Raw genomic sequence first — 12,368 nt, forward strand, 5'->3', positions numbered from 1 at the left:
TTGTTTAGCCTGCAGACGAGAAGAATGAGGGGGGATTTGATAGCTGCTTTCAACTACCTGAAAGGGGGTTCCAAAGAGGATGGCTCTAGACTGTTCTCAGTGGTAGCAGATGACAGAACGAGGAGTAATGGTCTCAAGTTGCAGTGGGGGAGGTTTAGATTGGATATTAGGAAAAACTTTTTCACTAAGAGGGTGGTGAAACACTGGAATGCGTTACCTAGGGAGGTGGTGGAATCTCCTTCCTTCGAGGTTTTTAAGGTCAGGCTTGACAAAGCCCTGGCTGGGATGATTTAACTGGGAATTGGCCCTGCTTTGAGCAGGGGGTTGGACTAGATGACCTCCTGAGGTCCCTTCCAACCCTGATATTCTATGATTCTATGATGCCACCCAATTCATTTCAAATAACAGATGCACCACTGTACTGGCAGCACGTACAGACCCACACATTAAATGAACATGCAGTGTACCTTGCTTAGTGACCTGCCACACAGCATGTTCTGTGGGGATGTCACAAACAGTGGCTGTTGCACAAATGGGACTCCCTTTAATTAACACCTGACACGACCCGGAACAGAGCGATTTCCCCTCCAGCAGCCATGGGGCATGCACATTGCTCTTCGGGCGCGATGCAGGTTTGCTGCTTGGCGACGACACGGCCTGTACGTGACGCTCCATAGTTAGAGACTGGGTGGCGCAGACCCAGCTCCTCAAATGCGGTGAGCAGCAGGGGCTCGGCTACCAGTCGCACCTGGCCCACGGGCCTACGGGGGATGCGCACTCTCCGTAGCCCGCGGTAATGAGTGTGGTCAGCGTCACCCCCCTCGCAGGCTGCTGGGACGTTCCGGGCTCCCTGCCTGAGGGGGTCTCTCTGGAAGGCAAAACCCGCAGGAGTGACGCGCTGAGGCGGGGGGGGGTGAGCTGAGCCCCGCCCCAGGGCGTGGCCCCCCCCGCTGCGGAATGCCCGTTGCTTCCAGAGGCCAATGGACAATCACACAGAGGCCCAGGCAAACCAGCCAATCATTTCGTAGAGGCGAAATGCTGTGGCCAATCAGAGCGCTTCCCGGCCTAAAGCTGTTGGGAGGGGCTCTGCACGCGCGTGTTGACAGTTGGAGAGCACGCGCCAAGCGGCGCGAGGCGGACAGGACTGTTCTGGTTCGGGGGGGGGTCCCTGGTACTGCCATGTCGGACTGGGAAGCGGACAGCGACGAGGAGTTCCGCTCCGGGAGCCGGCCGCCAGGCCCCCCGCTGCCGGAGTGGCAGCCGGCGGTGGCCCCCGCCCAGGGCCGGAGGAGCCCAGCGCCCTCGGTGGGCGGCAGAGGGCGAAGCGGAGCCGCCGGGCCCTGTGCGAAGGGCCAGGAGAAGAGGCCGGCCCGGAGGGGCAGCGGCTCCCAGGGCGGCTGGGGGAGGCTGGAGGGTTCGCGGCCGCTCCCGTTACAGGCACCCCGGGAGCCCTGGCTGTCAGGCCCCCTGGAATATCGGCCCCGCGGCCCCCCCAGGGATCGGAGCTTGGGGGTGCCGCTCTGCTTCCACCTGGACAACGCCATGATCGGGACCGTCATAGGTAACTACCGGGCCGTGCCCGAGTGCTTGGCGCTGGTAGACCCGAGTCCTTCCCGAGCGGGGCAAGCCTAGGAGGCGTGCCAGGGTGGTGGGTGACATAGGCATAGTTTGATTTCTGTATATGCAGGGGACAGAGGCAACGTGTGGGTCTTGTGCCCCCTCCCCTGATTTGTCTCCCATTTAGCATAGAGGTTTTCAAATTGTGGGGTGTGCCCCCCCCCCAGGGCGCATGGAGGAACATTGAAGGCGGCGGGGGGGGGGCGAGTGGCGAAGGCAGGCGGCTCAGGCCAGTCTCATGTGGCAGAGCTTGAGGAGGGAGAAGGACCCTCACCTCGCTGAGACCCGCTGTGCAGGACTAGCTCAGTGTTCCTGCGTTCACACACAGTTTGAAAACCTCTGTGCTAAATGGAAGGCAGAAACCTGGAGGAGGGGGGCACATAACCCTGCATACCCACCCATGTGTTGCCCTTGATTGCGGTGGGGTATGCGCCGTATGCCCTCCCAATCTCCACCCCAGCCAGACGAGCTCAAGACATTTAGTGGGCTGCAGAGGCAGAGAGTGTTGATGGGGGCTGGGTGTGATACCTGCTTGGCCTCTTAGATCTCTAGTTGGCCCTTGTCCCTGCTGAGGCAGGGGGCCACATACATTCTGCGTTGCCTCTCTCCCGATGAATGCATGGTAGCCTTGGGAGACCAGGCTGAGTGCGTGGCAGCTGCTTGCCTGATTTCCCATTTGATCACCTTGAGGGGACGATGGCTTGCTTGCCTGGCAGGGGTGAAAGTAACTTAGAAGTCTTATCAGTATGGGGGCTTGGGCGGAAAGAGCAGGGCTTGGTGTCAGCCTCCCACAGCCAGCCCTTCAGTGCCAACTGGGGCTCCAGCAGTGATTTAAAGGGCCTGGGGCTCCGTCTGCTGCCACGGTGGTGGTGGCCAGGAGTCCCGGGCCCTTTTAAATTGCTGGGCCCAGGGCAGCTGCCCCTTTGGCACCCCCTCAGTGGCCCAGGGGGAGGAAAGGGCAGCAAAGTTAAAGTGCTGCCATGCCAGCCCTTTATCATTGGCTGTGTACGGCCCCGGTACTGGCAGCCGCTTCTTACTGGTACACCGTACCGACCCACTTTCACCTCTGCTGCCTGGGAGGGGTTCACCACAAAAGGCTTGCTCAGGCTCTGTTGGCCAGCCCAGTGGCTGTGTGAGCGTGCCTTTTAGCTAGAAGAGCGGAAGATGGGGACAAAATTTTGCTGGCCAGGGAAGGAACCTGAAGTGTCTCCCTGGTACCATGATTTCTCAGTGGGTTCTCCTCCCCCCCGTGCACTTTTTTCTGTCTTGATTTTGAATGATCACAAATAAGCTACCTATTTTTTTTTCTGCGGTTTCTTGTTAAATGCTCTACCCTTTTTGAAGAAATTAAAGGATTTCTTATTTGATGACAGTCTAATGAATGATAAAGTAATAATCAACAGTAGTTTATTTCCGATTCTTGGCGCAAGTTGATCTGTGGTCAAGATTTGTATAATATCTACAAATTTGCATTTTGTAACAGGTCGGGCTGGAACTAAAATTAGAGAACTTGAGGATTCTTCAGGTTCTAAAATACAGGTAAAGTGCACTACATTTTGACAAGAGCTTATTGCTCACTACTCTCTCCAGGTCTTGCCATTTCTCCTTCTATATATCCTAGTGATTGCTCCCTGATATGAGAGAGTCTCTCCTTTCATCTGTCATTTCTTTATCTTGAAGTTGCATGTGATGCCTTTACATTACTCCTAGTCCCTGTATGCATGGAGAGTAACTAAGCAGAACTAAGATGTGAACATACAGTTTGCTTGGGGTGTAACAGAACAGTTTGGTGATGTAGAGTTTTCTTTTTTTAAAAAAAAAGGTAAGAACATACAAAATTTCCTTTTTCTTTTTTCTTTTTTTTTAATGTAACACAAGGGCTCAGAGCCAAAAAGATACTTAGGTGCCAGCCTAAACCCCAGATTTAAGCACCTAAATGCTAGATTTGTCTGCACGGCAATCCACAGAACTCCCACCAAATCCTGTAGGTGCCTAAACTCACTTGGCACTTAAGTTTTCAGTGTAAAAGCTCCCTAGGTGCCTATATTTCATGCTCTGGACATGCATACTGCTGCCTCCCTCTAGGTGTCTAGATGCCTGTTTCCCACTTAAGCCCCAGAGTGATTCAGATAGGCATTCAGGCTGCCTAAGCTGAGTGCAAGGCCATATCCAGTAGACATGCTCAGAGGCTGTGTACTGGATCAGGTTCCATTTAAAATTTGTTGGGAGACGGAATAGAGGGTAGTGGTGCCACCTTATAACTTTTCGCCCAGTGGTTAGGGCACTTGCATGGACCGTGGGAGGCAAAGCTTCAGTTCTTCCCTCTCTGCTAGAGGTGGAGAAAGGATTTGAACAGGGGTCTCTGACCTCTCAGGGAAGTGCTTTAACCACTGAGCTATGGGATATTCTGATGTGGGACTTACTGGAGCTGTTTCAATGGATAAATAACAAAAGTGCTTAGAGCAAGGGGACTGGACTCTGGGTCTTCCACCTTCCAGGTGCGTGTTCTAACCACCAGACTACAGAGACATTCCATCTTTCTGTCCCTCATCCAGTGGCTGTTCCACCATGGTTAAAAAGTTACAGACATAGGGCCAGAGAGTCAGAATGACTCCGTAGGCTGGTGGTTAGGGCACCAACCTGGGAGGTGAAAGACCCTGGGTCCGGTCACTCGTTATCCTGTTTTTGTTTATGGTACAAGGCAGGCACCTAGGCTTGGTCTACATACTTCGGTATAATTATGTCACTTGGGTGTGAAAAATCCACATCCCTGAGCAATGTAGTTGTACCAGCCTTAACCCCCCCCGCCCCGTGTAGACAAAACTATGTTGGCAGGAGAGCTTCTCCCACTGACATACCTACTGTCTTTTGTGGAGATGGTGTTATTAAGCCAGTGGGAGAGTTCTCTGAGAGAGCTTGAGTGTAGGTGCATGCACAAGTAGGCCAATGTAAGCTGCCTTGCATTGATCTAACAGTATAGTGTAACCGTGTAGACCAGGTTATAGGTATACCGAGCTAAGGCTGCAGGGCAGTTATATCGACCTAACCCCCGATGTATCATAGAATCATAGAATATCAGGATTGGAAGGGACCTCAGGAGGTCATCTGGTCCAACCACCTGCTCAAAGCAGGACCAATCCCCAATTTTTGCCCCAGATCCCTAAATGGCCGCCTCACGGATTGAATTCGCAACCCTGGGTTTAGCAGGTCAATGCTCAAACCACTGAGCTATCCCTCCCCCTCAAACATATGTAGACATATCCTTAAGTCAGTGGTTCCCCAAACTTTAATAAACTGTGAACCCCTTTCACTAAAATGTCAAGTCTCGCGAACCCCCTCCTAAAAATGAATATTTTCAAGGATTTTTCTCCTTTACCTAAATATAAATTCTAAAGGCAGTGATCTTAGAAATGTTTTATGACATGCTTATTACACACTATTTATTAATAATTATTATTACATTATGAAAGCGGTAACACTCTTCCAAGATCTCACTTTCGTAGCTTGTATCACTTTGAATAAGCCTGTTATAAGACAAGGCTCCTGTGTTTCATCAAGGAGTATCAGATGTGAAACAGCATGAAGGTATTTAAGAAGCCAACTCAAATTGTTCTTCCTCCATGAGCATTCAGGTCTTGAGCAGTCCAGGCAAACTGCGCACTTTACAACAAAGCTTAAACTTGTTCTTCATAATAATTTTAAAAATAGTACTAGCTGCCTATTTAATTTTAAAAACAGCAAAAAATATCCACCTCCCTTTCCATTTCTTATAAGGAGTCTTGAAGTTTGAATCTCCTCGGTGTGATAAATATGCTTGCTTTGATCTGCTTAGCTCTTGGAAGTCCAGGGGCTCTGGGCTGCTGGCCCTGTGTTGCCTGGAGTCCCTAGGGGCAGCTCTGTCCGCCATTAGGGAATTTTTTCCCAAAAACTCCCTGTAAGATTTCGTGAACCCCCATGGGTTCACGAACACCGGTTTGGGAACCACTGCCTTAATTTTCAAAGTAGCAGCCGTGTTAGTCTGTATTCGTAAAAAGAAAAGGGTACTTGTGGCACCTTAGAGACTAACAAATTTAGTAGCTCACAAAAGCTTATGCTCAAATAAATTTGTTAGTCTCTAAGATGCCACATGTACTCCTTTTCTTATTGCCTTAAGTGTCTACATACTCTCAGGCGTTTAGCTCTCCCCATTCATTGTATAGGGAAGCTGATGCACTTAACGGTGGCTTTGTGGATTGCAGTGTTCTTGTGACTTTTCTAGGTGCCCCAAAATTAGGTATTATGATGTCTAAGTCCTTTTGGGTAGCTCACTGTAGGGCTTGTGTTAGGCAGAGAAATTATGAGACTGCATAAAGAAGAAATCAAGGAGTGGGATACCTGTGTATATTCTAGTATATGAAGCTTGTGCTATATAAAAATTTAATTAGGCTTTCTAAATTTAGGTTATAAGGGGAGCATATGAAGCTGAAGTAAAGATTTTTGGTAGTAATGATACACAGAACAAAGCCAAAATGTTGATAGATGATCTTGTTAAGAGGTATGGCCAAAATTACCCTGGAGACAGGACTGAGAAAGGTAAGAAATTTACAGTGGGGGAATTGTTGGGACTTGTGTCCTCTTATAACATTTGACTTGTTCTTAACATTTTAACATGTACAATATGCCTCTGTATATATGCTGTACCACAGAGAGAGAACTTTTGTCAAAAAACAGTTAAAATTGCTTTAGGAGAATACCACACTCAAATCCTTAAAAACAAAGAAATAGAAGAGGATACATATACCACTTGCACTGACAAACTTAGTGCCCTCTGCAAGTACATCCCATGTGCCTGCAAATGCATCAAAACAATATACATCATGTTACTCACTTTATTGAACTACAGCTCTGACCTCAACATACCCTATAATTTGCCTATTCACTGATGCTTAACAGAAATTTATTTTTCCCATGAAGAGAGTAAGAGGTCTGTTAAGTTTCCACACAGTGAAGTGTGGAATGCAGTGAATATTGTTACTGTATATGTTGTAGGGATACATAAGCAATTACTACAATTTCTGTTTTAACATTTTGCTTATGTTGTCTGTTATTATTTGTTTGGTCTATTTGTATTGAAAGCACTTGGGGGCAAGGACCATGTATGTCTTCAGATCTGGACTGAGACACTAAAAGGGAAGAAAGGAATTAAACTCAGAACAGAGTTAGGTTCCACATTTCCAAGAGAGGAGGAATGGAGCATGGAGTGTACCACTCTGGTGGCAGGGGCAGCTGTGAGATGCCTAGCATGGTGGACTAGCAGGTGTCTTTGAGGAAGGAGCAAAGCTGCAGCTAGGAATACTCAATAGTGGATTTCTTAATATACTTTCTGAATGTATCATAACTAAGGGGGAACTGAAAGCTGCTGTTCAGATGCACAAACAGCCCAGAGCAGCATAAGAATGAGGCACACCACTACATTTTCTCCTATGCTGTCCCAGGTTATCATTGGGACTCACTTAATCACTGTCATCACATGTAGTATGTATTGCCTTTGTGTCATGGTTAAAGTTTCTTTCTGAGAGATCCTAATTTAATGAATCTTTTAAATTTACTGTACTATCTGTACGCTTGGTATGTGTGATTTAACTGTTATATTACCATCTTGTGCTGTAGAAATACCCCTTCTCTCCTTACAGTTGTTGAAAATAGTTTTGTGCTTGATCCTTGGGGCTCTGAGAATTTACCTCCCATTTTCCCCCAGTTTACACCCAGTCCCTGAAGAACCCATATCACAGCAAACCTTCCTTCTAGTTGAGAGAGCTGCTTGGAGTTCCCTTTAGAACAGGGGTCTCAAACTCAATTTAACTTAGGGCCAGTGCCAGTCCTCAAATCCTCCCAGTGGGCCAATAATGTCACTGAAGTTGGTGTTCACACCACCTCCCAGCCTGTTTCCCACCCTTTTCCCTTGCTCTCTTGGCCTCAGGCCGGGCCGGCTGACTCTGCCTGGTGACTAGTGACGCTGCCTCTATGGCTGACTCTGCCCAGCAACTAGTGATGGTACTTCTGTCTCTCTCCCCCAGCCAATGGGAGGTGCGGAGGGGAGACGGTGCCTGCAGCAGACATCAGGCTGTGTGGCTGCATAGGTCTCTCCTCTCCGGCAACAGCAGAGATAGGGAACCGCTTGCAGGGAGCCGAGGTGAATGACACGTTGCCGAGTGCAACCCCTGGGAGGGTCCCAGGAGCAGCAGGATGGAGCAATGCTGGGGAGAGGGGCATGTGAATCTCTCCTCCCCGCTCTCACCCCATCCCCCAGCCAGCAGTCATGAGGGCCAGATGAAAGAACTTTTTTAAAAGTTTCTGCGGGCCACAGTGGGGAGGTTCTCAGGCTGCAGATGGCCCGCGAGCCAGGACTTTGAGACCCCTGCTTTAGAACCTGTCAGTACTACTCCTAAGTAGCCAGAAATTGCTGGAAGCACTCTTTGTTCTCTCCTTTTCACAACAGTGCATCCACACAGGTTTTATAGATCTTTCTGGTCTATAATAAGATTGGATCTGAAGATCAGCTCTCTCTCAGGGGGAGGGATAGCTCAGTGGTTTGAGCATTGGCCTGCTAAACCCGGGGTTGGGAGTTCAATCCTTGAGGGGACCATTCAGGATCAGGGCAAACATGGGGGATTGCTCTTGCTTTAAGCAGGGGGTTGGACTAGATGACCTCCTGAGGTCCCTTCCAACCCTGGTATTCTATGATCAAACCAGGCTTCTAACGATAAGTCCCAAGAAAGAACTTTCTATTTAAACATAACATCTCCTTAGAATTCAAAATGGGAAAGGTTTTGTTTGTTAAAAATAAAGCAAAGCTACTGTTTCCCAGCAGGTTCCCTCCAACACCAGGATTTTGGCTCTAGTTATTCCACTGAAAGCCATCATGATCTTGTCAAGTCTGGAAATGGCCCACAGAAATCAGTAATTAACTGGGCATCTCTTCGAGAAAATAAAGCTAAATATGAAGCTATGAAGTGGGCAGGTTAGTATACAGGCTTTGAAAAAGTGTGGTGTGCTTATCACACTACAAGAAGGATGTGGAAAAATTGGAGAGAGTCCAGCGGAGGGCAACAAAAATGATCAGGGGACTGGAACACATGACTTATGAGGAGAGGCTGAGGGAACTGGGGATGTTTAGACTGAGGAAGAGAAGAATGAGGGGGGATTTGATAGCTGCTTTCAACTACCTGAAAGGTGGTTCCAAAGAGGATGGCTCTAGACTATTCTCAGTGGTAGCGGATGACAGGACAAGGAGTAATGGTCTCAAGTTGCAGTGCAGGAGATTTAGGTTGGATATTAGGAAAAACTTTTTCACTAGGAGGGTGGTGAAACAGTGGAATGCGTTACCTAGGGAGGTGGTGGAATCTCCTTCCTTAGAAGTTTTTAAGGTCAGGCTTGACAAAGCCCTGGCTGGGATGATTTAATTGGGGATTGGTCCTGCTTTGAGCAGGGGGTTGGACTAGATGACCTCCTGAGGTCTCTTCCAACCCTGATATTCTATGATTCTGTGATTCTATGATTTTAAATATAAAGTCTTGATAGCCTGTTACAGATTTTTAAAATGCAGAATAGAAAAATTTTAGATCATGTGTCTGTGTTGAAATGAATGTGTATTTTTCACTGTCTGAATTATTAATTCCTGGTAGACTCTCACTTTCTTTAGATTCAATTAAATATAACATTATTTATATATAACATTATTATATACAGATATACAAATTACATTATTATATACCAATTACAAATATAACATTATTACAATGCTTAAGCATTGTAATTTTCTACAGCATAACTGTTTGCATCATATTATCTCTGTTAGAGGAATAATTCCGATTAGCTAGACTAAAAATTTGGTGAGGTGGTTTATTTAGCAAATACTTTAATAATATTGGGTTTTATCTCTTCCTCAGCTTTGTTGTTTACATGCTTCCAACAAGGAATCCTCACATTACTTATAATAATTTTCATAGTAGGGAGTGATGTGAGGATTCACAATGTTATGTAGGTTTTGGGCCCTTCCATCTTAAATCTTGATCATAATTTTGGCCGACTTGTACCAGTAACTGTTTCTTTTTAAACTATATGTTGTAATTCTGAATAAGCACATCTCTCACCAATTTGGAAAATTTAATTTTTTTTAACAGGTTGCTTTTTTTCCTAATTGTTTAAGATTTGCCTCCAATTGAGAGAAAATTTTACAAAGAATCACCCAAGATTGCTTCCATGCCACAAGAAGAAGTGGAGAAGTGGCGGTAAGATGTTTGTATAAGTAACTGCTTGTTTTGGAATTGGAATGGTGAAATGATTGTTACACAGGGGTTGTATAAATCTTAACGTTTTCTTTTTATTAACAGTTTTGTAGATTTTTATTTGGGCTGGAGCAAGGGTGGATTGATTTTTAAATCAATTTTAATCATGATTTAAATCAGCAAGCAGGAATCCTTGATTTAAATATCAGTTTTCATTATGTTTTGCATTGTTTGTGCGCATCAGTTACTTTCATGAAGAAAGATCAGTTCTCATTGGTTTGTAACCATTAAAATATATTTTTGCTAAATTTGGTGCTGCTTTTTGCTAATCAGGAGGAAACAGTATATCTTTACGCACTTAAGCAATTGTATAGCTTCTTACATTTATTCTTATTCTTAATTTTTACACTTATTATGTTGGACAATGACAGATGAGGTGTTTTTTATTTACTGGATTAATTTTTTTACTAATTTGTGTCAAGCTCTGTTTGGCTGGAAATTATTATTCAATTAAAATTCACAAAAACAATTTTTTATCTTTTTATTAAATAAAACTACCTTAAACATGTTTGATATGTAAGAAAAAAGTTCATCAAGACATGTTTTGAATTTAAAACTCATTTATTGAACAAAAGTATTATCTGTAGTTAGTGAATTGAACTAATTGTCTCTGATCACCAGGTCCATCAAAAATTTTAGAATTAGTAGATCTCATTCTCTCACACATAGCTTTTATTCATAGATTGGAAGTCAAAAGCAAACTTTCCTATTTTTCAACTCCCAGTTGGGTTCTTTACTTAGCTCATTGAACTGAACTGGACTGAAATTAAGAAAACTGTCTCTCAGCACATGCAGAAGAGGTTACTGCTGTCAAAAGCTGATTTAGAATGTCATCAAGCTCTGGAAGCAAGTGCTTAGCCAGTCCCTTCCACCAGTCAGGGGTTTGATTTTCTTTAAAACTTGGCAGCAAATGAACTGCTTAATGCTTTTTGTTTAATTTAAATTATTTTAATACCTCATAGTAAGTTTAGGCCTTAGCATAGGTTGTAATTTAAAATTAAAATTGTAGTTAGGTTTCTTTTATTTAAAAAAACCCTTTATTTAATTTAAATTTTGAAAATATCCAATTTTTTAAATTAAATCGTGGATTTTTATCCAACATGGGTTGAGCATTAGGCAAGCAGACATTGCTTTTTCAAGCTGGTAGCAAATGGTGGCTGTAATCTCTGTAAAAGGCAAATGGCCACAGTCGTCTTCTCCCCTCCACCCCTTTTAAATGTCAGAATCTTTCCTTTTGTATTATAAAAAGATGGTATTGGCAGTGTAGTTGGTGCACAAAACCCTTCAGTGTGTCTACCTACTGGAATTGAGCATATTGTGAGATAGTTGATTGGAGTTCATTAACTCCTTCAAGCTATAATCATCTGAACATTGTGTCCATCTTAAATGCTCCCTGAACTCTCTTTTCTTCATTGAAGCCTTACTCAAACATCTTCCAAGCAGTTAGAACTTTGATTTCCACTGCCCTATCCTTGCCCGTAGATTCTGGTAAGTACCAACCTGGTTAATCACTAAGTTCCAGTCACTTTGAATCAAGTACACAGAGCATCCTACTTTTCAATCCCCTCATGTTGACTCTAGTATTCTCTCTCTAGTAGTAGTAACGGATTTTGCAACCCTCCCTGGCTGCCCTATCATTTTTCCATGTGTGCTGCCCCAGCAGCTTTATCAGTGTCTCTAACCATATGTCTCTCTGTTAGGAAATATAACCTGTAATCTGAACTGGGATTCTAGTTATTGTCTGGTGGTGGTATATGCGCATGCTTCTACTTGCCACTTTTCCATGCTGTATGGAACTTTTCATAGGATCAGAAAAGAGAATGTATGGGACAACAGTTATGAGCGAGTAAAAATATTCTGTAGTGTTTCCTCTTCTTCTTCCCATCTTGTATATGCTTAGCTATAATTAATATTTCTGTAATTTTATTCATCTCTTTTTTAACTAAGTATAACTGAGGGAAAGGGGGAGATTGAAAGTGCTTTTCTCTTCCTGCTCCCTGGTTGAAGCAAAGATGTTGGTTGAATGGAATCTTGTATTTAGGCTGAAGAGAAGAAAAAATTAAGACAAACCATTGATACATATTTCTTTTAAAAATAATGGCTTTATATATCTCAGTGCTTAAGAGTGCTGTAAAGCCTGTTAAAGTAGGTTGCATATCTGTAGAAACGTTAGTCCTTCCTGTTTGTTAATATGGCATAGGTTGTTCTATTATGTTTTTGTTTTACTCTAAATTTGTGACCTTTGTGGTTGTTTTGTTCATATGGAGTGCTATGGTCCCACGCTGTCACAACCACTTTTCTGGTGAAGGCCTAGATAGGATGCCATTTAAAACCAGTCAGTGGCACTCTCCAATGACTTTTGGATTACAATAGGACACGAATATTCTCAGCAAATGTATAGTTCATTCAGGTAGAGTGCAGTCA

At 44.6% G+C, this 12,368-nt stretch overlaps 1 protein-coding gene across 4 annotated transcripts in view; it reads left to right on the forward strand.

Moving 5' to 3' along the window:
* The first annotated feature begins 1,117 nt into the window (after window positions 1–1,117).
* Window positions 1,118–12,368, forward strand: part of DDX43 (DEAD-box helicase 43) — a 64,110-nt gene continuing 52,859 nt past the window's right edge. For 3 of the 4 annotated variants that reach the window (XM_073336448.1, XM_073336450.1, XM_073336451.1), the window contains exons 1-5: window positions 1,118–1,561; window positions 3,101–3,156; window positions 6,057–6,189; window positions 8,465–8,617; window positions 9,806–9,887. In XM_073336448.1, the coding sequence (XP_073192549.1) occupies window positions 1,180–1,561; window positions 3,101–3,156; window positions 6,057–6,189; window positions 8,465–8,617; window positions 9,806–9,887 (806 nt within the window). In that variant the 5' untranslated portion in view covers window positions 1,118–1,179. The remainder of the gene's footprint in view (window positions 1,562–3,100; window positions 3,157–6,056; window positions 6,190–8,464; window positions 8,618–9,805; window positions 9,888–12,368) is intronic. The other variant, XM_073336449.1, reaches the window with a different exon arrangement.

The sequence above is a fragment of the Lepidochelys kempii genome, chromosome 3, assembly GCF_965140265.1.
Source record: "Lepidochelys kempii isolate rLepKem1 chromosome 3, rLepKem1.hap2, whole genome shotgun sequence".
NCBI classification, from domain to species: Eukaryota; Metazoa; Chordata; order Testudines; family Cheloniidae; genus Lepidochelys; species Lepidochelys kempii.